Source organism: Coregonus lavaretus (genome assembly GCF_964263955.1).
Source record: "Coregonus lavaretus genome assembly, chromosome: 38".
Lineage (NCBI taxonomy): Eukaryota > Metazoa > Chordata > Actinopteri > Salmoniformes > Salmonidae > Coregonus > Coregonus lavaretus.
Window position 1 is genome coordinate 19467585 of NC_140025.1, and position 27143 is coordinate 19494727.

General features: G+C 43.3%; 2 protein-coding genes across 3 annotated transcripts in view; both read right to left on the reverse strand.

Annotated features, from left to right (window-relative positions):
• The window catches only part of LOC311112038 (N-chimaerin), a 53501-nt gene extending 38994 nt beyond the window's left edge, over window positions 1-14507 (reverse strand). The window contains exons 1-6 of the mRNA XM_084155008.1: window positions 14457-14507; window positions 14041-14114; window positions 12234-12272; window positions 12094-12149; window positions 4195-4226; window positions 3975-4088 (exon numbers count right to left, since the gene is read on the reverse strand). Coding sequence (XP_084011134.1) covers window positions 3975-4088; window positions 4195-4226; window positions 12094-12149; window positions 12234-12272; window positions 14041-14059 — 260 coding nt within the window. The 5' untranslated portion in view covers window positions 14060-14114; window positions 14457-14507. The remainder of the gene's footprint in view (window positions 1-3974; window positions 4089-4194; window positions 4227-12093; window positions 12150-12233; window positions 12273-14040; window positions 14115-14456) is intronic.
• Window positions 14508-15549: 1042 nt separating this feature from the next.
• LOC311112152 (ATP synthase F(0) complex subunit C3, mitochondrial-like) lies at window positions 15550-18091 on the reverse strand. 2 transcript variants are annotated; one of them, XM_084155128.1, is made up of 5 exons: window positions 18058-18091; window positions 17751-17847; window positions 16829-16906; window positions 16362-16552; window positions 15550-16102 (listed from the first exon to the last, which is right to left on the reverse strand). In XM_084155128.1, the coding sequence occupies exons 2-5, from the start codon at window positions 17787-17789 to the stop codon at window positions 15988-15990; spliced, it is 423 nt and encodes a 140-aa protein (XP_084011254.1). In that variant the 5' UTR covers window positions 17790-17847; window positions 18058-18091; the 3' UTR covers window positions 15550-15987. The 2 variants fall into 2 exon arrangements, with proteins under 2 accessions (XP_084011254.1, XP_084011253.1); XM_084155127.1 differs by having other exon boundaries at window positions 17955-18071.
• Window positions 18092-27143: the final 9052 nt, after the last annotated feature.

Genomic DNA, 27143 nt, shown 5'->3' on the forward strand with positions numbered 1-27143 from the left:
CTGGCTTCAAGGACAGAGACCAGACCTGAGAATACACTGTGCATTATATTTACCAAGCTAACATCTGCGACAGAGGAAGGTACAGTGGGGAAAAAAAGTATTTAGTCAGCCACCAATTGTGCAAGTTCTCCCACTTAAAAAGATGAGAGAGGCCTGTAATTTTCATCATAGGTACACGTCAACTACGACAGACAAAATTAGAAAAAACAATATCCAGAAAATCACATTGTAGGATTTTTAATGAATTTATTTGCAAATTATGGTGGAAAATAAGTATTTGGTCAATAACAAAAGTTTCTCAATACTTTGTTATATACCCTTTGTTGGCAATGACACAGGTCAAACGTTTTCTGTAAGTCTTCACAAGGTTTTCACACACTGTTGCTGTTATTTTGGCCCATTCCTCCATGCAGATCTCCTCTAGAGCAGTGATGTTTTGGGGCTGTCGCTGGGCAACACAGACTTTCAACTCCCTCCAAAGATTTTCTATGGGGTTGAGTTCTGGAGACTGGCTAGGCCACTCCAGGACCTTGAAATGCTTCTTACGAAGCCACTCCTTCGTTGCCCGGGCGGTGTGTTTGGGATCATTGTCATGCTGAAAGACCCAGCCACGTTTCATCTTCAATGCCCTTGCTGATGGAAGGAGGTTTTCACTCAAAATCTCACGATACATGGCCCCATTCATTCTTTCCTTTACACGGATCAGTCGTCCTGGTCCCTTTGCAGAAAAACAGCCCCAAAGCATGATGTTTCCACCCCCATGCTTCACAGTAGGTATGGTGTTCTTTGGATGCAACTCAGCATTCTTTGTCCTCCAAACACGACGAGTTGAGTTTTTACCAAAAAAGTTATATTTTGGTTTCATCTGACCATATGACATTCTCCCAATCCTCTTCTGGATCATCCAAATGCACTCTAGCAAACTTCAGACGGGCCTGGACATGTACTGGCTTAAGCAGGGGGACACGTCTTTCACTGCAGGATTTGAGTCCCTGGCGGTATAGTGTGTTACTGATGGTAGGCTTTGTTACTTTGGTCCCAGCTCTCTGCAGGTCATTCACTAGGTCCCCCCGTGTGGTTCTGCGATTTTTGCTCACCGTTCTTGTGATCATTTTGACCCCACGGGGTGAGATCTTGCGTAGAGCCCCAGATCGAGGGAGATTATCAGTGGTCTTGTATGTCTTCCATTTCCTAATAATTGCTCCCACAGTTGATTTCTTCAAACCAAGCTGCTTACCTATTGCAGATTCAGTCTTCCCAGCCTGGTGCAGGTCTACAATTTTGTTTCTGGTGTCCTTTGACAGCTCTTTGGTCTTGGCCATAGTGGAGTTTGGAGTGTGACTGTTTGAGGTTGTGGACAGGTGTTTTTTATACTGATAACAAGTTCAAACAGGTGCCATTAATACAGGTAACGAGTGGAGGACAGAGGAGCCTCTTAAAGAAGAAGTTACAGGTCTGTGAGAGCCAGAAATCTTGCTTGTTTGTAGGTGACCAAATACTTATTTTCCACCATAATTTGCAAATAAATTCATAACAAATCATACAATGTGATTTTCTGGATTTTTTTTTCTCAGTTTGTCTGTCATAGTTGACGTGTACCTATGATGAAAATTACAGGCCTCTCTCATCTTTTTAAGTGGGAGAACTTGCACAATTGGTGGCTGACTAAATACTTTTTTTCCCCACTGTATACTCATCTCAATTTCTCTAACATTCATTCTAGACAAAGGTTAGCAATGACAGCCTGAAACATGTCAGGTTTTTCCAGGTTTGACTTGCACAATATAGGCTAAGTTTTTTGTGGCTGAAACTCCTTCATCTGAACCTGAACAGTCGGAGCAGAAATGGTATAGAGGCAAACACATAAGAGGAGCAATGCGCAGAGTGGCAGATTGACACTTGAAGCACAACTTGGCTGACCTCAAATACAAGAAATCGAAATTCTCGTCACAGCAGCTTGAAGGAAAGTGATCTGGATAAATAATTCAATTTAGTCAGACCTCAATGCATAAGCAATACAGCACTTGACAGCAGAGAGAAGCTTATCCATGCTATTCATACAACCCATGTTCCTTCATTGGAATTACATTTGAACTTTCATGATGAAGAAGAACACACTTTTTAGAGCATTCTGTACTAGAAAACTCCACTATATCATCATTCAATGTTTATTTTCCTGGTGATTCATAACATCAGTGAAGGACAGAAACTGAAAGATTCTTCCTCCCAAAATGATGACCAAATTAAGAACATTACGTTAATGTGTGGGAGCGCTTTAAAGTCATCTATGGAGTTTGATGTTGTTTTAATTTCCTGTTTATGGGTTGTAAATGTAGGTGGTGTGTGAGAAAGAGCGAGACAGAGCACGAGTATGTGTGCAAGACTCACATGAGCCCAGTAACAGTCTGAGCAGTCTTTTTTGCCATTGTCACTGAATGCGAAATTGAATTCATTTCTATGGGCTATTCAATATTTTATCAAATAATTGTTTTAAATATTTTTTTTAATACACTACATGGCCAGAAGTATGTGGACATGCCTGTTGAACATCTCATTCCAAAATCATGGGTATTAATATGGAGTTGGTCCCCCCTTTGCTGCTATAACAGCCTCCACTCTTCTGGGAATGCTTTCCACTAGATGTTGGAACATTGCTGCGGGAGCTTGCTTCCATTCAGCCACAACAGCATTAGTGAGGTCGGACACTGATTTTGGGCGATTAGGCCTGGCTAGCAGCTGGAGTTCCAATTCATCCCAAAGGTGTTCGATGGGATTGAGGTCAGGGCTCTGTGCAGGCCAGTCAAGTTCTTCCACACCGATCTCGACAAACCATTTCTGTATGGACCTCGGTTCGTGCACGGGGGCATTGTCATGTTGCAACAGGAAAGGGCCTTCCCCAAAATGTTTTCACAAAGTTGGAAGCACAGAATCGTCTAGAATGTCATTGTATGCTGTAGCGTTAAGATTTCCCTTCAATGGAACTAAGGGGCCTAGCCCAAACCATGAAAAACAGCCCCAGACCATTATTCCTCCACCACCAAACTATACAGTTGACACTATGAATTCGGGTAGCATTCTCCTGGCATCCACCAAACACAGATTCGTCCATCAGACTGCCAGATGTCGAAGCGTGATTCATCACTCCAGAGAATGTGTTTCCACTGCTCCAAAGTCCAATGGCGGCAAGCTTTACAGCACTCCAGCCTACGCTTGGCATTGCACATGGTGATCCTAGGCTTGTGTGGGGTTGCTCGGCCATGGAAGCCCATTTCATGAAGCTCCCGACGAACAGTTCTTGTGCTGACGTTGCTTCCAGAGGCAGTTTGGAACTCGGTAGTGAGTGTTGCAACTGAAGAAAGATGGTTTTTAAGCGCTACGCGCTTCAGCACTCACCGGTCCCATTCTGTGAGCGTGTGTGGCCTACCACTTCGTGGCTGAGCCGTTGTTGCTCCTAGACGTTTCCACTTCACAATAACAGCACTTACAGATTACCGGGGCAGCTCTAGCAGGGCAGAAATTTGGCGAACTGACTCGTTGGAACGGTGGAATCCTATGACGGTGCCACATTAAAAGTCACTGAGCTCTTCAGTAAGGCCATTCTACTGCCAATGTTTGTCTAAGGAGATTGCATGGCTGTGTGTTAGATTTTATACACCCGTCAACAATAGGTGTGGCTGAAATAGCCGAATACACTAATTTGAAGGGGTGTCCACATACATTTGTATATATAGTGTACCTAAAGGGGTCCAACAATTCCAAATCAAATAGCTAAATGCTCCATGGTATGATTATCTTAAAACAATTCCATATGTTAGCTTAGTAGAACCCCCCCACCAAACGGCTTAGACTTTTTGAGGTTAAATAACAAAGCTATAAAAATGTGTTAAAAATAATTGAAACTAACCAAAAGATGTAACGCATCACACTGTTTGGAAAGTCTATCTGTGGAAAAGGTGTGTTTGTGTGTGTCTAACCGTAGGGCCAGTGTGTAGGTCCCAGGCTGCCTCTGGCTCTCCCTGATGAGGTAACTCCCCTCTGCCACACTCAGCAGTTGGTCAGCCTCCTCTCTGGAGATCATCCCATGGTACCTGGGGAGAAGACAGAACATTGAAAATACTGATACTGACTGGATAAACAACTACAGCAATGACTAGTTTTGTATATAAATTCTAAATTGAAATAAGCTAAACTTACTCTCTCCCATAGTATTTGGGCCGGTTATCCACCTGAAAGCAAATAGAATATTCCATTGATAAGCAAAACAATAAAAATAGATAGACATCTAGTTTTTCGGATTGTCAAGGTTAGCCAACCAGAGGAGAACTAAGTCACTCCAATAGTACTTTACTTGCATCAGCTAGAACACTGGGATGCATTCCGTAGGGCACTATTCAACATCATGGAGGATAAAGTAAAGAATTACCCACCGTATGCTACGCGACTATATTACTGTGAAGGTGTACAGCAAACTTAAATAGGATAAAATGCCAACATCTAGTGTTTCAGAGGAAGGTCACTGGATAAGCACCATGGTCAGAGACAATGCTAGCAGGCACAGGTGTCCATCTGGCCAAACTGGAATGTAATACTCAGTGTTTCAGCTAGAACAGAACACATTTTGCATCCCTTATCACACTTGTGCAAGCCTTTGCTTTTAGATATTCCATTGGCTATGAAGTGAAAAAAATATCTGTTTGAGGGGTTTCAACCGTTTCTATGGGAATGTGACAGGACACACATCTTGCAAACACTAACATCGTGGTCAACTTCACAGAAAATCCATTGCAGTTGTCTAGGCCTACCCTACAAGAAATATCTACTGGAAATGTGGACACACCTACTGGTTTGGGATTAGTTGGACCGCAGAGTGAAGGAAAAGCAGCCAACAAGTGCTCAGCATAGGTGGGAACTCCTACCTCATGAAGCTGGTTGAGAAAATGCCAAGAGTGTGCAAAGCTGTCATCAAGGCAAACGGTGGCTACTTTGAAGAATCTCAAATATAAAATATATATTTGATTTGTTTAACACTTTTTTTGGTTATTACATGATTCCATGTGTTTTTTCATAGTTCTGATGTCTTCACTATTACTTGACAATGTAGAAAGTAGTAAAAATAAAGAAAAACCCTTGAATGAGTAGGTGTGTCCAAACTTTTGACTGGTACTATATTAAATAAGTTTGCTAATATGGTGACATGGGACAATTTATGGCTACAAATGGTACTGCGTGTGTGTGTGTGTGTGTGTGTGTATGTAATATATATATATATACACACACACAGTGGGGAAAAAAAGTATTTAGTCAGCCACCAATTGTGCAAGTTCTCCCACTTAAAAAGATGAGAGAGGCCTGTAATTTTCATCATAGGTACACGTCAACTATGACAGACAAATTGAGAAAAAAATATCCAGAAAATCACATTGTAGGATTTTTTATGAATTTATGGTGGAAAATAAGTATTTGGTCACCTACAAACAAGCAAGATGTCTGGCTCTCACAGACCTGTAACTTCTTCTTTAAGAGGCTCCTCTGTCCTCCACTCGTTACCTGTATTAATGGCACCTGTTTGAACTTGTTATCAGTATAAAAGACACCTGTCCACAACCTCAAACAGTCACACTCCAAACTCCACTATGGCCAAGACCAAAGAGCTGTCAAAGGACACCAGAAACAACATTGTAGACCTGCACCAGGCTGGGAAGACTGAATCTGCAATAGGTAAGCAGCTTGGTTTGAAGAAATCAACTGTGGGAGCAATTATTAGGAAATGGAAGACACACAAGACCACTGATAATCTCCCTCGATCTAGGACTCCACGCAAGATCTCACCCTGTGGGATCAAAATGATCACAAGAACGGTGAGCAAAAGTCCTAGAACCACACAGGGGGACCTAGTGAATGACCTGCAGAGAGCTGGGACCAAAGTAACAAAGCCTACCATCAGTAACACACTACGCCGCCAGGGACTCAAATCCTGCAGTGCCAGTCGTGTCCCCCTGCTTAAGCCAGTACATGTCCAGGCCCGTCTGAAGTTTGCTAGAGTGCATTTGGATGATCCAGAAGTGGATTGGGAGAATGTCATATGGTCAGATGAAACCAAAATATCACTTTTTGGTAAAAACTCAACTCATCGTGTTTGGAGGACAAAGAATGCTGAGTTGCATTCAAAGAACACCATACCTACTGTGAAGCATGGGGGTGGAAACATCATGCTTTGGGGCTGTTTTTCTGCAAAGGGACCAGGACGACTGATCCGTGTAAAGGAAAGAATGAATTGGGCCATGTATCGTGAGATTTTCAGTGAAAACCTCCTTCCATCAGCAAGGGCATTGAAGATGAAACGTGTCTGGGTCTTTCAGCATGACAATGATCCCAAACACACCGCCCGGGCAACGAAGGAGTGGCTTCGTAAGAAGCATTTCAAGGTCCTGGAGTGGCCTAGCCAGTCTCCAGATCTCAACCCCATAGAAAATCTTTGGAGGGAGTTGAAAGTCTGTGTTGCCCAGCGACAGCCCCAAAACATCACTGCTCTAGAGGAGATCTGCATGGAGGAATGGGCCAAAATACCAGCAACAGTGTGTGAAAACCTTGTGAAGACTTACAGAAAATGTTTGACCTGTGTCATTGCCAACAAAGGGTATATAACAAAGTATTGAGAAACTTTTGTTATTGACCAAATTCTTATTTTCCACCATAATTTGCAAATAAATTCATTAAAAATCCTACAATGTCATTTTCTGGATTTTTTTTCCTCATTTTGTCTGTCATAGTTGACGTGTACCTATGATAAAAATTACAGGCCTCTCTCATCTTTTTAAGTGGGAAAACTTGCACAATTGGTGGCTGACTAAATCCTTTTTTCCCCACTGTATATATATTACATACATACATACATACATTACCATTTGTAACCATAAATTGTCCCATTAACAATCACCCATATTCGCAAACGTATTTAATTTCGAACTTTACATTGCTCTAGTATAGGCTACTTATCGTAATAAACAAAATGCCTGTGATAAGTGATCAGTATGGTTGATGTCAATCATTTTCGGTTTATTGTCCAAGCTCTACTTATTAATTGCCTGCTTTCTCCTTATGTAACCTTATCCAATATGATGAATTTTTGGTTTATTAAGGTTAAAAAGCAGACAGCAGAAGGCATCATCTCCACGGAATAGCCTAAAGATTTGTGGACTAAACATAAAATGGCAACCCCTAAAATCAACGCTCTCTCAGCTTTATATTCTAAAGCTACTGTTCAGACTGAATTATTTATGATTAACCCCCACTCCAAACACCAGAAAACTGCCTTCTGAGATACAATTCATGCAAATGGCCTCCCCATCTCCTCAGACTGTCAACAGAGGGTCATGGCACAATTCTGTAACTGAGAGACTGGCTTGTGACTTAGCCCCTTCAATTCCAAATAATACACATGCAATGAATTATTCAGAATCATCCCATCTGTGCTCCCTTTTCTAATAATAGTAAAGGCCAAAGTCTTCAAGACAAACAGAGCTGAAAACAACGGTGTGTGTTAGTGTAAGTGGAACTTAAAGCCAATTTATGCTTGATCCTGAGAAAATGCGGAGCTAGAGCCAAATTGAGCTCTGTACCGCATTATTTTATTTTTAACAAGCCATTTTCTTATTTGAATAGTGAATTGAAGGGCACATTTTTACCTTGAGAAACACACTAAGTATGGAAATCCTTCAAAACTATGACAATACCCAAGTGACAAGAACAGAGATGTAGGCTCATCAAGAGAGTAATTCCATCTCTGTGTACAACAGCTAGCGTAAGCAGGTATTCAACAAAACTTTACTTCCCTGTGGGTTAAGAGAGGAAACCAATTCTGCTTATCACCGCTTCTGACACAAAAGACAGACCTCAGCTACTGTTACTTATTCAGCACTTCACAAGCACAGACAATGAGAGCACCTCTGTGGTTTTGTCCCATCTTTGAAGAGCAGTGGTCACACACCTTTTCTGAGTCAAGATGACTTTGAGTCAAAATGCAAGCCGAGATCTACCGCTCAGATTCTTTTTTTTAACATTAACCAATTAAAAACAGTTCGGTAGCAATGCGGTTTGTGCAGTAGGCTATAGGCCCAATACATTATCACGGCATATTGGCTATGCTTGAATTGCCCTGCCAATGTTGTTATTCTCAGACCACAGTAATAAATCATGTGTTGTACTACTTGTGAGCCACAGCTAAGTGAGCATAATAATTTGCTTATTTTTTTTACTGGATCTGGCAACAACTTATACATGAGCTCGTCGCTGTATTCTTTGAGTCTCTCTCCAGTCATGGTTTTAAACGTTTTTAAATCTCAAAGCATCAACTTCGCTGTGCATTGAGGCTTCTTTTAATAGTCTGGCTTGACAGGGTCATCTGAGCTATCAGATTGGCCAGCGGTAGGCCTATAGGTGCACTTGATTTGCTCTCTGGGCCTGTCAGGTAGGCAGAGTTCTACTTTCAGACACATGAAATGGTTAAAAATGGAACACTTTGCCATTCCGGCACTAGGGCTACTGAATCAATTGCACCTACCGCAAACAGCGCAAAACAAATAAATAAAAAACTGGAATGCAAGACCTGATCGTTGGGTTTTTTACAGAAATGTTTGGTGATCGACTAGGAATGCCTTGGAGATCGACCAGTGGATCGTGCTCGACCGGTTGGTGACCACTGTTTTAGAGGAAACAGACACTTTTCAGCAGTCAGCCCTGAAGGTAGAGAGTGGTAGGGGTCAGATGATAAATGGGCAGGCATGGTGTGCTGCAAATGAGACAGAATGAGCTGATGTGCTCTGTCTAATGGAGCCTACAGAGCTCTCTATGCTAGAGGGTGGCAGGGAACCACCTGCGGAACAGTGTCACTGCTGCGGAACAGCTTGTGTTGTGGTTGAAATTCAAAAGTCCCAAATGCAATGTGAAGTTAGGGTTTTGTACTACATCTGTTGTACAGTAAAGAGCTGCATAGAGGTCATTGTGGCGCGGTCTGCATATTTAATGCTGCGGGCGGGAGCCGGTGGTCAAGACAAGATCAGGATTAAATATTGTTTAGTCCTGCAGATTATTTTAAAACAATCTATTGAATTAAAAGCGCTTCTGTCGCACTATTCACACACTCATCCTTCTTGCTGTTTCAAGTTCCTCTCAACATTGGGTGTGTGAGATGAAGTGTGCCTCTGTGTATGGTCTCAATTAAATAGACTATAGGTATGGGTGGAGAAGCACAGGTCAATTCTCTTTAACTTCCTAATCTCTTGTGGACTGAATAATAAAAGTTCTAAAATTGTTTTGAGTAGTGCATGACTGTAGGATGGCAACAAATAAAGTGGTTTTAATGGGCTTTCTCCATTTTTATTGTTTTATACTGAACCAAACTAGGACAAAACTGACAGTGATGTAAGATCATTTGTAGAACTTTTCATTTATTTAGCACTTAAAAGCTACAATGTAACTTTTTGGGCGACCCAAACAAATTCACAAAGAAATGTGAGTTATAGATCTATCATTATCATTGAAAGCAAGTCTAAGAAGCGGTAGATCTGTTTAATGTGCACTATTTCTATGCTTCCGTTCTTAAGTTTCATTTTTGTGTCTTTTACTTTCAGTTTTGTACACCAGCTTCAAAACACAATATTTTTGTTTGTGGAAAATATACTGTATTTCACAGCGGTTTAGATGGTACAATGATTGTCTACACAATGACCGCTTGTTTTGTCACACATATTGAAAATAGGCAAACTATTAGAATTTTAGCAACCAGCAAATGGTGGAGAGATTTCTGCATATTGCACCTTTAAAATACAATTATAGACGGTATTGTAAAAATCTATACTGGTATGCGAATCCATACCGATATAACTTAAAATACGCCCAGCCCTAATCTCCTCCTAGAAAATTTCAGAGCATCTGCTGCAATTATGTAAGATTTTAGTTCTGGGATTCCGAAACGTCATAAATATGAGCTATAAACTGTAAGTCGCTCTGGATAAGAGAGGTCTCCTGAGTGGCGCAGTGGTCTAAGGCACTACATCGCAGTGCTAACTGTGCCACTAGAGATCCTGGTTCGAATCCAGGCTCTGTCGCAGCCGGCCGCGACCGGGAGACTCATGGGCGGCGCACAATTGGCCCAGCGTCATCCAGGGTAGGGGAGGGAATGGCTGGCAGGGATGTAGCTCAGTTGATAGAGCATGGTGTTTGCAACGCCAGGGTTGTGGGTTCGATTCCCACGGGGGGCCAGTATAAAAAAAAAAATATGTATTCACTAACTGTAAGTCGCTCTGGATAAGAGCGTCTGCTAAATGACAAAAATGTAAATGCTAAATGACAAATGTAAATACACTCACCAGCCAGTTTATTAGGTACACCACCCCGTTCACGAAAATGGATTGCTCCTACAGACAGTGAGTCATGTGGCCGTGGCTTGCTATATAAAGCAGGCAGACAGGCATCCAGTATCTCAGAAACTGCTGCCCTCCTGGGCTTTTCAAGCATGACAGTGTCTATCTAGGGCCTCCATACTCAACTGCGGACCCGGACCCAGAACGGGGTCAATACGGACCGGGCTTCGACCCCTGGTATCATATAAACACACACAAGATATGGTAGAATTGCAGGAAATTAGCTTTAAAAACAGCACAAAAAAATCTCTGCCCCGTGTAGAATTGCGGGAAACTAGCTTTAAAATTGCTACATTTTATCTCTGTCAACAAGAGGGGCAAGAGTGGTGTGAACAGTTTGGGGTGGCGTGGGTTGTAAAATGGGGGTTTGTTCCTACGCCGATAGATCACATTATCCATCCGGACCTTTGCAACCTAGGAAATGTGTGTGACCGGACCTTCTCAAATAGTACTTGAGTACCCCTGATCTAGGGTTTACTGAGAACGGTGCGACAAACAAAAAACATCCAGTCAGTGGCAGTCCTGTGGGCGAAAACAGCTTGTTGATGAGAGAATGGCAACAATCACGCAAGCTAACAGGCGGGCCACAAACAGACAAATAATGGCGCAGTACAACAATGGTGTGGAGAATGGATGGGCTATTGCAGCAGACGACTATACCAGGTTCCACACCTATCAGCTAAAAACAAGAAGAAGCAGCTCCAGTGGGCACGCGATCACCAACACTGGACAATTGAGGAGTGGAAAAACATTGCCTGGAACATGACAGCAAGTTCAGTTTACTTGAGTGGCCTGAGCAGTCTCCAGACCTCAACCCAATACAGCATCTTTGAGATGGAACAGGTTGTTCGCAGCATGAATGTACTGGCGTCCAATCTGCAGCAACTGCGTGATGCCATCGCGTCAGCATGGACCAACATCTCTGTGAAATGTTTCCGACAACTAGTAGAATGCTCCGAAGAATTCAGGCTGTTCTGGAGGCAAAGGGGCGGGGATCTGACCCAGTACTAGGTGGATGTACCTGGTAAACTGGCCGGTGAGTGTAGTTTACTACATTGACTGAAAATAACACATTTATCTGTCTCTGCCGGAAAAATCATCCCGCTCCTAAAAATTATGCAAAACGTATCTCAAGTCAAATACCCACTATATTCTATTTCGCTCTAACTTTGGATCTCTTTCAAATTACCTCTAGCCTATTTGCTTATATGTAGCCGAATAATAGCCTAGCGATAGTCTAATATAAAAAACGGGCCATGTGAGAATATCTGATAATTTAACCTATTTTTCTGGCTGTTTTTGTGCATTTTGATATTGCTTAGGGTGGCAAAATTGATGGAACCAGGGCTCCCAATAACATTTTGGGAGTGCTGTTGTTGGGTGGGACCAGTTCTTGCAGGAGCAGGCGGGAGTCAGACAAAAAAACAGGAGGAAGTGGTGGGTGCGGTATAAAAAGCTGCACGAGCACAATGAAGAAATGTGTCCTGCGTAGACCTATATTGTCACAGTTCATCAAGTGTTGCAGTAAATTGTTTTCAGTTGATATAAAATGGTCATATCAGACACATTTTGTTTAATAATCTATTATAGTAAGGTTGAGAATATGTTATGAATATCTGCAGACATTCTTTTAAGTGGCCAAGTTGTCTCTATTCTGTGTCTGTTTGCTTACCTCACAGGTGCAGGTCAGTCGCCGTGGATGTGGTGCCTCCTGCTGGAGCTGATACACTGGTGCGAAAACAGAACACAGTCAGTAAAACATCATGATTACATGATACAATATTTTCATCATTAGAATACATTTATACTCACGGTAAGATTTCCACACTGGCGGCCTGTATTCATCATGGTCTGAGGAAAGAAGAACATAATATCAAGTCTTAATAAACCTCAACATTGACAGACTACCAAAAATCTTTGTTTCCTGATTTACAGTGAAACCAGGTGGTCATTGTATCACACTACACTTAAAGTGTGTTGATTAAGCCACCCTGCATAATTTGATTTGCTACATCTACAGCAAGTAAACAGATTCAGTAACAGACAAGATATTTTGACAAAAAAATGTATTACACTAGCGGGCCGTCAACACATCTGAATTGCCTTCGAGAATAATATAGGCTACTCATTTTAGGCTAGACGCAAGTTACTATGAGACTAGCCTAATCAACAATACCAAACTAATGCAGTAGGCTATTAGCATTTTATGCAAATTCACAATAAATCTAACATTGATATTAGCTTCTTTTTTTACCTTTATTTAACCAGGTAAGCCAGTTGAGAACAAGTTCTCATTTACAACTGCGACCTGGCCAAGATAAGCTTAGGCTTATTGTACTTGAGAAGTAAGTGCATGCATACATTAAAAATGTATACATTATGGTGCCAAGCCAAACTGTTTTATGGGGGCTTGGAATTTACTTTTCACATTACGCAGCTCAGCTCGCTAAAACAAGAGGTGCAGCTGGCCCCAAGATGTGGTATCTGGGCCAGGGAGTTCGCACATCCATCCATGTTGGTGGTGGACCGGCAGTAATGTACCATTTATTATTATTTTTAAGTCATTTCACTCGTAGAGCAGAGTTCAAGAGACAGTTATGATCTCCTTTCATGCTTCAGCCACGTAGCAGTGTAGGAAGCATAAACATAAAAAGGAGGCAGAACACTAAACTCTTCTAACACGTCCGCCATCGTTAGTATGGTCGCTCTGTCTCCGCTCATAGCAACATATCCTTACAACAAATGACCACTGTTCTATACTGAACCGTACCACTACTGTAGCACATGCAGTTTGGGTCGACACCATTGTGTGTAAATGGTTAGTAGGATACCTTTTAAGAGAGCTACTACTTACAAATATTTCAATTAGGCTACTACAAGGATGTTCTGACCTTCAAATAGCTACTGCACTACAGACTGCTTTCAACCACACCCCACATCCTGAAAGGACTATGGCATGTGTGTTCTGACAGAATACACTGGATATCTGTCAGAAGCACAGAGCTTCCCGTCTCATCCCCCACAGCCTGGATATCAGCTCTATCTTAAACTTGAAAAGCACCACATTTCCTGCCCCCTAACTGTTACGTATTTTCTCTCCCTCTCCTAGATGGACCAAAAGTGACAGACATGTCGATGCCTAACCCTAAACTGTATACCATCCCCCCTATCATTGTTGCTAAATTGCCAATGTTTTTTGTTTCTACTATTACACCTCTTGAAAAGGCAACTTTGCCAATCATCACAGACAAGCTGACAAAGTTTGTCATTCACCATCTTGTGATGCCCTCTGGTGATCAAGGGGTTTAAACATGGCCTAAAAGGCTATAATTCGTGAACGTTGATAATGACTAAACTGTTAGTTAGCCAACATTGTATCTACAAATCTGCTATGACACAAAATACGGTGTTTTCATCCAACGCGAAAGAACTCTACAGGCCTCCCGACAAGGCCAAAAAAGGTAGCTAGATGGCCAAACACTGACAACAGTTCTATAGCATAACATCTGCATATCTGTCACATGCATTACTGGGAAGCTGACGTTTGAGGTCGTATTGGAACTAGCGAGGTATCAAACTGGCAGAGGCGAACAGTTAGCTAGCTAGCTAGTTAACTTACCAAATACATTTAGAGCCATTCTTGGTGCGTTAACTGATGCGAAATAGCTGACAACTTCCACCGCCGTTAGAAAGCTGATAAGGGACATATAGTGAACAAATATTAGTTAGCGAGAAAATATTCAGCAACTAGGAAACATGTTCAAAACTGTATCAAAACGCTTCTAGTACAATAACAGTCAGTCCAGGCTTGCTCGCTTGCTAGCGTTAGCCACATAACGTTAACGCGTTTGCTCACTGTGAGTCACAACTAGTAGTGCCGTCGACTTCATGACAAAAATAAACAAATCCAAATGGGAACAGGCGTAGATGCAAACATGCATTTATCTACAATGAGGATAAAGTCAAGATGTAATATATCCGGTTGCATATGCATGCTCATAGCTAATATAGTTGAGCCCAACACATTGTACTCACACCACATCGCCGTATTCATAACGAACTCGCCATCTTGTGATATCACGTGACCATCAGCCTCAATTCTAGGCCGTTGTATTACCATGGTTACCATGTGATGCTGCTCAGAAAAGGATGGGGTAGGGTTAGTGCTATCCGGAATCCTTGGGATGTCCATACCCAAAACCCTACCCGTACCATTTTACATTTCAAATTCAATGGAGTAACATCAGAGTTGGGAAGTCCCAACGATCCCGGAAAGCATGGACCGGGGCAGCAGCAATCCAGGCAGATCCACTCAATTTCATTTAATTCCACCATGTGCGGAAGATGAGAGAATCCATACATCTGATTAGATTAATATACCATTGAGACGTCCTTGTAATTTCATTCTCATTTTAGTGGGACATCCAAAATGGAAATCTAACAGCAAATTCGGCTCTGCAAGTAGGCAATGTTTGAGCTATCGATTCATAGAGCCTGCAGTGCAGAGGCAAGCGCACTAGTTCCTGTGCCACCGATCTACCAATTCTATCATGGAAGGTGTGTGTGCTACCAACTCGATCTTGTAGAGCAAAGTCATGAGAAGCAGGATAGCCAGATAAAGCCCAGGCCTTGTGCCAGGCATCATAATAATAGTAGTAGTTGTATTACACATGTAGGCTGTACTTGGCAGCTAAGCGCTGAATTACATACATAGCACAAACAAAAACAGTTAATATAATATGCCATTTAGCAGATGCTTTTATCCAAAGCGACTTAGTCACGTGTGCATAAATTTTTACGTATGGGTGGTCCCGGGGATCGAACCCACTACCCTGGCATTACAAGCGCCATGCTCTACCAATTGAACTACAGAGGACCAGTTAAAAATCAGGATGGGAGCAGAAGCAGTTTTTTTTTTTTGGTAGTGTCAATGGGCTGAGCAGTGGAAGGCAGCATCAGTCACAGGGATGAAGAGTGACATCACGGGTCAGGATCAGACAGGTCCAGAGCCATTTAGCAGCACACCTCCCCATCCACTCACATACAACCAGTTGCATTAATATTCCCCCAATTTTTTTTTTTACAATTTATCTTCATGGAACAGCAAGAGGACATTGTATTACACTAGTAAAAGATTACTACAGGATTTATTGCAATTAAGAAAAGCATTTGATAACCAAAAGTACAGTGTAATTTACTTAAACCCACTTGATTGCAACCAACCTGCAGTTAACATAACTATATGCTTTGTTTTGAACTCAAGGGCACACACTATAGAGAAATACATCTGTTAATCCATAATCTGGTGCTTCTTTGAAAGTGTTTTGCAGGGAAATGGGGCTATACACAAAATAATTCATACATTTTAAATAGTGAAATACATGCATTTTAATTCTGTAAGTGCTTACATTTTTGCAATACATGCCTTTTCTTTTGTCAGCCTTCAACAAAAACTTGGAAAATGTACAATTTCATGACCAACACAGAACAATTTTGATTGCTCAAGTAAAATAGGTAGTCCCAGCTGTAGTTTCAAAATCATGATCACCATCTGCAGTGGACATATTTACATGGCAAACAGGATCAGGAAAGCAACCATCAAGCAGAACAGACCCATGGCTTCAGACAGGGCAAATCCCAGGATAGCATAGGAGAAAAGCTGCTGCTTTAGGGAGGGGTTCCTAGGGAGGAAACAAATAAAAATAATTGTTAGTGCCATGAACCAAAGCTGTGGGAGAGACTTGCAGCCATAGCAATTGTTTAACATTTTTGCAAACAGTGTCAAAAAAACATCAGAAAATCAACAAAGAGTCACATAATTGAGGGCATAAATGTATGCACTCACTAACTGTAAATCGCTCTGGATAAGAGCGTCTGCTAAATGACTAAAATGTAAATGTAATAAAGTAGGGCACCATATCTACTAATGGCAATATTTACCTTGCGTATCCGATAATAAGGCTGCCGAACACAGTCCCGATTCCGGCACCAGAACCAGCTACTCCAACTGTGGCAGCTCCAGCGCCAATGAACTTGGCTGCTGTGTCAATGTCTCTGCTCACAGCGCTAGTCTGGAAACCCCTCAGTGCTACCTGGGAAAAGGCACTCTGTGGCACAAGGGCAGTGCTAGCCTGGGAGAAATACAAAAAAAAGTCACTAAAATGAACCAATTCACCATAAAAACAGCTTGAAGATAAATATTACAAACATTTAAGATTAAGACAACATTCAGATCATTGCAGAGGGACCCCATTATCATTTGGAAGAAAGCAGAGTTATTTTTTTCTTATGCAACATTTTACCTAGGGAAGAAATCTAGACTGAAAAGTAGCATCAGTTGCCGATAGAAGTTAATGTTGTTCCTGGGGTAAGGGGACTAAAGGGTAAAGGGGCAGGTAGACACTCACCTCTCCTGTTCTAACATCCGGCCGTGAAAGCACAGACGCAGAGAGAGGTCTGTATAAGGCCCTGGATCCAGCACGGACCTGTACACGGAAAAACAGTAATGTTAAGTGATGTAACTTCCATAACATCAATTTGATTACAAACACACACCCCAAAAAATATACATTTGAAAACTGAGTCGCAGGGGGACACATGGACAATCAGTCATACATCACCACTGACCAATGGTCAGGTGTGGGCAGTACCACATGATACATAACTACCTTGCTCAAAACTGCTAGCAAGCTACAGAGATCCCCCAGAGGAGAATGTGCTGTTAAACATGACAAATGCATGGAAGCACAGCAATGTTCAGTTCCAAATATCTGCCTCAACTGAACCATCAAGTCCTTTCAGATGTCCTAGATGGTCAACTCAGAGGGCATTACTGGATCAAGATGGAGTGCCAGGGCCCAAAATACACAAACGCCAATCTGGCAAAGTGCACAACTAGGATTGACATTAGCAGCAAATGCACATAGCCAAATGAAGCCCTTCGTATTTCAGAATGCAGTCTTTGGTGCTTCATTTCTGCATGACCTTGAAATTACAAAGAAGACTCACTGGCTCATTAGCTAGCTAACGAGCAATGGTTAGCAACCTAACGTAAGCATAGCTAAAACTAGCTACCTAACTTAGGTGAAAATAGGTATTTTCCAAGAGCAGGTTTAAAATAAAAAAATAAAAACGTTAGTTAGCTATGTTGATTTCAATTAATACATTTCAAACCAATTTACTTGCAATTCAGTGTGCACAATTGCATGCACTGAAACGTTAGAGCAGTTCCTAAGTCACAAATCAGTACAAGTTCAGCAGGCCCATCTAACTTACCTAGTTAACATTATGCTATGACAACTTAAATGTATCTTTACTTTCACAACTCACCAGTGCAGGTGTAGAGACGAATTTCGCACAGGCGTACATACTGGTTTAATGTGTTGACTGATACAATCAACTAAAGACGAGTCACCTGGTTTTCTCTCTAAAAAAGAGAGAACAGCAGCTAAGGTCAATGAGAATTTCACTACAAATTCAAAGAAACAGCGAATCCATACAAAAATATTATATGAGCAAAACAACTGTCTTTACATAATTTGTGTCGGTGTGGAATCAAAACGACTTTAGATAGAAGATGAAAATCGATTGTGAAAATGTTTCAGCGCAGACCTCCATTTGCCTCCCCTTCACTTACCAGCTGCAGAGGTCGAACCGCTGAGGAACAACTGCGCATGCCCGAAGCCGTATTTAATAAGATTCCCGGATGCTGGGATTTACGACATCAGACGTCATTCGTTAGCACCTTTATTGGAACAATGGGGGGAAAATGTACAATCACAGCGTTTTCAATGTTGTTTCTATCAACCATCTATGTTTCTATATATCAATAAAAAAATCGATTGTATTCGTTTCAATTAAAATGTGACATGTTTTACTCATGCTACTAGTGATAATAGCAAGTAAAATCAAATCAAATGTTATGGTTAGATGATAGGCTTTCTTTTAAAAAACATGTTACTGAATTGGGAAAAAAACTCAAATTCAAGATAGAAACAGAAACAGGGCTTGTCTGTCCTCCGTAAATAGAAAACAAATTGTGCAGGCTACTTTTATGTCCGTTTTAGATTATGGTGATATTATCTATATGCATGCATCAGCAAACACATTAAAACCACTGGATGCTATTTACCATTGTGCACTCAGGTTTATCACGGGTGATAGTTACAAAACTCATCACTGTATCCTATATCAACATGTGGGTTGGGCCTCTCTATCTGTGAGGCGAGAGCAACATGCTCTCTTGTTTATTTATAAAGCACTTATTTTAAAACTACCTCCATATATATCATCATTAATTTCCACTAGATATACTAATTTTAAAACCAGATCACAGATATGGATTACATTAGAGACTCCTGTGGTCTCCACAGAGTTGGGTAGGACTGCCTTCAGTTCCTTTGCACCTTATTTATGGAACAAACTGCAGATCCAACTTAAGTTAGACGCTCTGGTGTCCCTTGCCCATTTAAAAAATATTCTGGAGGATCAATATGATGTTGTTTGTGATTGTTTCTGTTGAATTGTGTTTTTGTTTTGTATGTTTAAAATGTTTTTGTCTGTATGTCTAAAACTGTACATGTCAACATGTTTACACAGGGCACAGCCGTAAAAGAGATCCAGGTCTCAGTCTGTTTTTCCCCTGTTAAAATAAAGATAAAAATAAAAATAATTGTCACATGCGCGGAATACAACAGGTACCTTACCGTGAAATGCTTACTTACAAGCCCTTAACCAACAATGCAGTTCAAGAAATAGAGTTAAGAAAATATTTACTAAATAAACTAAAGTAAAAAATAAAAAGTAAAACATGCATACTCAGGCTGACTGGCTCTCATTCAGGCAAATGAGAAATAAGTGCACTCAGGCTATCCGGAAGTCCAAAGTTAGTTACTTTAAGGAGCAGTTCTCTCTCTGTGGGTCTAACCCCAAGAAGTTCTGGAAAACGGTTAAAGACCTGGAGAATAAATCCTCCTCCTCACAGCTGCCCATGTCCCTTAATGTTGATGATGTGGTTGTTACTGACAAGGAGCACATGGCTGAGCTCTTTAATCACCACTTCATTAAGTCAGGATTCCTATTTAACTCCGCCATGCATCATTGCCCGTCCAACATTTCCTCATCTCCCACCCCTTCTAATGCGACTAGCCCCGATTCTCCTCCCCTTTCGCCCCCTGCCCCGCTATAAAGTTTCTCCCTGCAGGCAATCACTGAGTCTGAGGTGATAAAGGAGCTCCTTAAACTTGACCCCCAGGGTCAGATGGTTTAGATCCTTTCTTCTTCAAGGTTGCAGCACCTATCATCGCCAAGTCTATCTCTGACCTTTTTAACCTGTGTCTCCTCTCTGGGGAGGTTCCCATTGCTTGGAAGGCAGCCATGGTGCATCCTTTATTTAAAGGGAGAGATCAAGCTGATCCTAACTGTTATAGGCCAATTTCTATTTTGCCGTGTTTATCAAAAGTGTTGGAAAAACTTGTCAATAATCAACTGACTGGCTTTCTTGATGTCTATAGTATTCTCTCTGGTATGCAATCTGGTTTCCGCTCAGGTTATGGATGTGTCACTGCAACCTTAAAAGGTCCTAAATGATGTCACCATTGCCCTTGATTCTAAGCAATGGTGTGCTGCTATTTCTATTGACCATTCCATTCTTGTGGGCCTGGCTAAGGAGTATTGGTATCTCTGAGGGTTCTTTGGCCTGGTTTGCTAACCACCTCTCTCAAAGAGTGCAGTGTATAAAGTCAGATCCTATGCCCCACCCTTTTCTCAATTTACATCAACAACATAGCTCAGGTAGTAGGAAGCTCTCTCATCCATTTATATGCAGATGATAGTCTTATGCTCAGCTGGCACCTCCCCGGATTTTGTGTTAAACGCTCTACAACAAAGCTTTCTTAGTGTCCAACAAGCTTTCTCTGCCCTTAACCTTGTTCTGAACACCTCCAAAACAAAGGTCATGTGGTTTGGTAAGAAGAATGCCCCTCTCCATACCGGTGTGATTACTACCTCTGAGGGTTTAGAGCTTGAGGTAGTCGCCTCATACAAGTACTTTGGAGTATGGCCAGACAGTACACTGTCCTTCTCTCAGCACATATCAAAGCTGCAGGCTAAGGTTAAATCTAGGCCTCTTTCACCCCAGCAGCCAAACTAACCCTGATTCAGAGGACCATCCTACCCATGCTAGATTACGGAGACGTAATTTATAGATCGGCAGGTAAGGGTGCTCTCGAGGGGCTAGATGTTCTTTACCATTCGGTCATCGGATTTGCCACCAATGCTCCTTATAGGACATATCACTGCACTCTATACTCCTCTGTTACCTGGTCATCTCTGTATACCCGTCGCAAGACCCACTGCTTGATGCTTATTTATAAAACCCTCTTAGGCCTCACTCCCCCCTATCTGAGATACCTACTGCAGCCCTCATCCTCCACATACAACACCCGTTCTGCCAGTCACATTATGTTAAAGGTCCCCAAAGCACACACATCCCTGGGCCGCTTCTCTTTTCTGTTCGCTGCAGCTATCGACTGGAACGAGCTGCAAAAAACACTCAAACTGGACAGTTTTTTCTCCATCTCTTAATTCAAAGACACTCTTACTGACAGTTGTGGCTGCTTCTCGTGATGTATTGTTGTCTCTACCTTCTTGCCTTTGTGCCATTGCCTGTGCCCAATAATGTTTGTACCATGTTTTGTGCTGCTACCATGTTGTGCTGCTGCCATGTTGTGTTGCAACAATGTTGTTGTCATGTGGTGTTGCTACCATGCTTTGTTGTCATGTGTTGCTGCCATGCTATGTTGTTGTCTTACAGTGAGGGAAAAAAGTATTTGATCGCCTGCTGATTTTGTACGTTTGCCCACTGACAAAGAAATGATCCGTCTATAATTTTTATGTTAGGTTTATTTGAACAGTGAGAGACAGAATAACAACAAAAAAATCCAGAAAAACGCATGTCAAAAATGTTATAAATTGATTTGCATTTTAATGAGGGAAATAAGTATTTGACCCCCTCTCAATCAGAAAGATTTCTGGCTCCCAGGTGTCTTTTATACATTTACATTTACGTCATTTAGCAGACGCTCTTATCCAGAGCGACTTACACATTGGTGCATTCACCTTATAGCCAGTGGGATGACCACTTTACAATGTTTTTTTTTTTTTTTTTTTTTTTTGGGGGGGGGGTGGGGTGGGGTAAGGGGGGGATAGAAGGATTACTTTATCCTATCCCAGGTATTCCTTAAAGAGGTGGGGTTTCAAATGTCTCCGGAAGGTGGTGAGTGACTCCGCTGTCCTGGCGTCGTGAGGGAGCTTGTTCCACCATTGGGGTGCCAGAGCAGCGAACAGTTTTGACTGGGTTGAGCGGGAACTGTGCTTCCGCAGAGGTAGGGGAGCCAGCAGGCCAGAGGTGGATGAACGCAATGCCCTCGTTTGGGTGTAGGGACTGATCAGAGCCTGAAGGTACGGAGGTGCCGTTCCCCTCACAGCTCCGTAGGCAAGCACCATGGTCTTGTAGCAGATGCGAGCTTCAACTGGAAGCCAGTGGAGTGTGCGGAGGAGCGGGGTGACGTGAGAGAACTTGGGAAAGTTGAACACCAGACGGGCTGCAGCATTCTGGATGAGTTGTAGGGGTTTAATGGCACAGGCAGGGAGCCCAGCCAACAGCGAGTTGCAGTAATCCAGACGGGAGATGACAAGTGCCTGGATTAGGACCTGTGCCGCTTCCTGTGTAAGGCAGGGTCGTACTCTCCGAATGTTGTAGAGCATGAACCTACAGGATCGGGTCACCGCCTTGATGTTAGCGGAGAAGGACAGGGTGTTGTCCAGGGTCACGCCAAGGCTCTTCGCACTCTGGGAGGAGGACACAACGGAGTTGTCAACCGTGATGGCGAGATCATGGAACGGGCAGTCCTTCCCCGGGAGGAAGAGCAGCTCCGTCTTGCCAAGGTTCAGCTTGAGGTGGTGATCCGTCATCCATACTGATATGTCGGCCAGACATGCAGAGATGCGATTCGCCACCTGGTTATCAGAAGGGGGAAAGGAGAAGATTAGTTGTGTGTCGTCTGCGTAGCAATGATAGGAGAGGCCATGTGAGGATATGACAGAGCCAAGTGACTTGGTGTATAGCGAGAATAGGAGAGGGCCTAGAACTGAGCCCTGGGGGACACCAGTGGTGAGAGCACGTGGTGCGGAGACAGCTTCTCGCCACGCCACTTTGTAGGAGCGACCGGTCAGGTAGGACGCAATACAAGAGTGAGCCGCGCCGGAGATGCCCAGCTCGGAGAGGGTGGAGAGGAGGATCTGATGGTTCACAGTATCAAAGGCAGCAGACAGGTCTAGAAGGACAAGAGCAGAGGAGAGAGAGTTAGCTTTAGCAGTGCGGAGAGCCTCCGTGACACAGAGAAGAGCAGTCTCAGTTGAATGACCAGTCTTGAAACCTGACTGGTTTGGATCAAGAAGGTCATTCTGAGAGAGATAGCAAGAGAGTTGGCTAAAGACGGCACGCTCAAGAGTTTTGGAGAGAAAAGAAAGAAGGGATACTGGTCTGTAGTTGTTGACATCAAAAGGATCGAGTGTTGGTTTTTTGAGAAGGGGTGCAACTCTCGCTCTCTTGAAGACGGAAGGGACATAGCCAGTGGTCAAGGATGAGTTGATCAGCGAGGTGAGGTAAGGAAGAAGGTTACCGGAGATGGTCTGGAGAAGAGAGGAGGGAATAGGGTCAAGCGGGCAGGTTGTTGGGCGGCCGGCCGTCACAAGTCGCAAGATTTTATCTGGAGAGAGAGGGGAGAAAGAAGTCAAAGCATAGGGTAGGGCAGTGTGAGCAGGACCAGCAGTATCATTTGACTTAACAAACGAGGATCGGATGTCGTCAACCTTCTTTTCAAAATGGTTGACGAAGTCATCCACAGAGAGGGAGGGGGGGGGGGGGGGGGGAGGATTCAGCAGGTAGGAGAAGGTGGCAAAGAGCTTCCTAGGGTTAGAGGCAGATGCTTGGAATTTAGAGTGGTAGAAAGTGGCCTTAGCAGCAGAAACAGATTAATAAAATGTAGAGAGGAGGGAGTGAAAAGATGCCAGGTCCGCAGGGAGTCTAGTTTTCCTCCATTTCCGCTCGGCTGCCCGGAGCCCTGTTCTGTGAGGTCGCAATGAGTCATCAAGCCACGGAGCTGGAGGGGAGGACCGAGCCAGCCGGGAGGATAGGGGACATAGAGAGTCAAAGGATACAGAAAGGGAGGAGAGGAGGGTTGAGGAGGCAGAATCAGGAGATTGGAGGGAGAAGGATTGAGCAGAGGGAAGAGATGATAGGATGGAAGAGGAGAGAGTAGCGGGAGAGAGAGAGCGAAGGTTGCGACGGCGCATTACCATCTGAGTAGGGGCAGAGTGAGTAGTGTTGGAGGAGAGCGAGAGAGAAAAGGATACAAAGTAGTGGTCGGAGACATGGAGGGGAGTTGCAGTGAGATTAGTAGAAGAACAGCATCTAGTAAAGATGAGGTCAAGCGTATTGCCTGCCTTGTGAGTAGGGGGGGACAGTGAGAGGGTGAGGTCAAAAGAGGAGAGGAGTGGAAAGAAGGAGGCAGAGAGAAATTAGTCAAAGGTAGACGTAGGGAGGTTGAAGTCCCCCAGAACTGTGAGGGGTGAGCCATCCTCAGGAAAGGAACTTATCAAGGCGTCAAGCTCATTGATGAACTCTCCAAGGGAACCTGGAGGGCGATAAATGACAAGGATGTTAAGCTTAATGGGCTAGTGACTGTGACAGCATGGAATTCAAATGAGGAGATAGACAGATGGGTCAGGGGAAAAATAGAGAATGTCCACTTGGGAGAGATGAGGATTCCTGTGCCACCACCCCGCTGACCAGATGCTATCGGGGTATGCGAGAACACATGGTCAGACGAGGAGAGAGCAGTAGGAGTATCAGTGTTTTCAGTGGTAATCCATGTTTCCGTCAGCACCAAGAAGTCGAGGGACTGGAGGGTAGCATAGACTGAGATGAACTCTGCCTTGTTGGCAGCAGAACGGCAGCTCCAGAGGCTGCCTGAGACCTGGAACTCCACGTGGGTGGTGCGTGCAGGGACCACCAGGTTAGAGAGGCAGCAGCCACGCGGTGTGAGGCGTTTGTATAGCCTGTGCGGAGAGGAGAGAACAGGGATAGACAGAGGCAGAGTTGACAGGCTACAGAAAATGGCTACAATAATGCAAAGGAGATCGGAATGAAATGAACTAAACATCTGGGAAAGGAGAGAGTGGGGCCTCCCTCACCACAACACCCAAATATAACTCTCCCAACTTCCACCTCAGAAACTATAATTGTTGTAAACTACAGCGGTTTTCTAGGAATAGACTAACTTAGTTTATTCAGCTAGCTAACTTTTTACAGTATTCTTCCGTGAAAATCATCCAGGGCACCTAGTCATAAGACGCCACAGCCAGCTAGCATGCCGGACTCCAACAACACGGTTTAGCACCAATACTCGGCCACAACAAACCACCAGTGTGTCAACACGCCAAGCAGATCGTTCGTGTCCGTGTCTAACGTTGTGGGTTAGACCCGACAGTTTGAGCGAGTCCGTCGTCAACTTATTCAGCAAGTTAGTTAGCTAGAATAGTTAGCATACTAGCTAGCCATTGCTAGACAGGTGTCTTTTATACAGGTAATGAGCTGATATTAGGAGCACACTCTTAAAGGGAGTGCTCCTAATCTCAGCTTGTTACCTGTATAAAAGACACCTGTCCACAGAAGCAATCAATCAATCAGATTCCAAACTCTCCACCATGGTCAAGACCAAAGAGCTCTCCAAGGATGTCAGGGACAAGATTGTAGACCTACACAAGGCTGGAATGGGCTACAAGACCATCGCCAAGCAGTTTGGTGAGAAGGTGACAACAGTTGGTGTGATTATTCGCAAATGGAAGAAACACAAAATAACTGTCAATCTCCCTCGGCCTGGGGCTCCACGCAAGATCTCTAGTCGTGGAGTTGCAATGATCATGAGAATGGTGAGGAATCAGCCCAGAACTACACGGGAGGATCTTGTCAATGATCTCAAGGCAGCTGGGACCATAGTCACCAAGAAAACAATTGGTAACACACTACACCGTGAAAGACTGAAATCCTGCAGCACCCGCAAGGTCCCACTGCTCAAGAAAGCACATATACAGGCCCGTCTGAAGTTTGCCAATGAACATCTGAATGATTCAGAGGAGAACTGGGTGAAAGTGTTGTGGTCAGATGAGACCAAAATGGAGCTCTTTGGCATCAACTCAACTCGCCGTGTTTGGAGGAGGAGGAATGCTGCCTATGACCCCAAGAACACCATCCCCACTGTCAAACATGGAGGTGGAAACATTATGCTTTGGGTGTGTTTTTCTGCTAAGGGGACAGGACAACTTCACCGCATCAAAGGGACGATGGACGGGGCCATGTACCGTCAAATCTTGGGTGAGAACCTCCTTCCCTCAGCCAGGGCATTGAAAATGGGTCGTGGATGGGGATTCCAGCATGACAATGACCCAAAACACACGGCCAAGCCAACAAAGGAGTGGCTCAAGAAGAAGCACATTAAGGTCCTGGAGTGGCCTAGCCAGTCTCCAGACCTTAATCCCATAGAAAATATGTGGAGGGAGCTGAATGTTCGAGTTGCCAAACGTCAGGCTCGAAACCTTAATGACTTGGAGAAGATCTGCAAAGAGGAGTAGGACCAGTGGCGGCTCCTGAAAAAATTCTCAGGAGGGGCAATTTTTCTGATGATTTAGGTGACCTACACACATTTTAAAAAAGATATGTCCAGCAACAACATGAAGACAGGGGCAGCATATAAGTCAATACCAGAAGCATTTATTGACTGATCTGGGGAGATGGATTCCAGTTTCTGTGACAGATTATAAATAATCTCTGATGCCTTTGTTATATTAGCTTTTGGTTGAATGTACTGTCGTAGTAAATATATAATGTTATAGCTTGGTCTGACTAAAATCTTGTGCATGACCCATTTTGTGTTGGGCGTTTGTTTCTGTTCCTATCCTATAACAATGGACAAAAGAGTCCTATCTTGTCAGCCTTGTCAGCAGGTGGCCAAGGAGTGGTGATCCTAGCTGACCTAAGACAGGACACTTTTACTTTACTCGCGTGCACGAACGAGTCCGTGCACGCGATTCCAGATATCTTTACCTCTGAATAAACTGCCTTTATTATACCATATCCACCCTGTCCAAAGTCTCTACTTGGTCTCAGTTCTCCAGTAAACTTGTGATTATCAACAGTACACAACGGTAACAAACAATTGGGGGAACTCACGGGGCAGATAGTAACCACTTAAAAGGAAGCGATTCCCAAACCTTCCATAACAAAGCCATCACCTACAGAGAGATGAACTTGGAGAAGAGTCCCCTAAGTAAGCTTGTCCTGGGCCTCTGTTCACAAACACAAACAGACCCCACACAGCCCCAGGACAACAACAACAACAACAACAACACAATTAGACCCAACCAAATCATGAGAAAACAAAAAGAGAATTACTTGACACATTGGAAAGAACAAACAAAAAAACAGAGCAAACTAGAATGCTATTTGGCCCTAAACAGAGAGTACACAGTGGCAGAATACCTGACCACTGTGACTGACCCAAACTTAAGATAAGCTTTGACTATGTACAGACTCAGTGACCATAGCCTTGCTATTGAGAAAGGCCGCCGTAGGCAGACCTGGCTCTCAAGAGAAGACAGGCT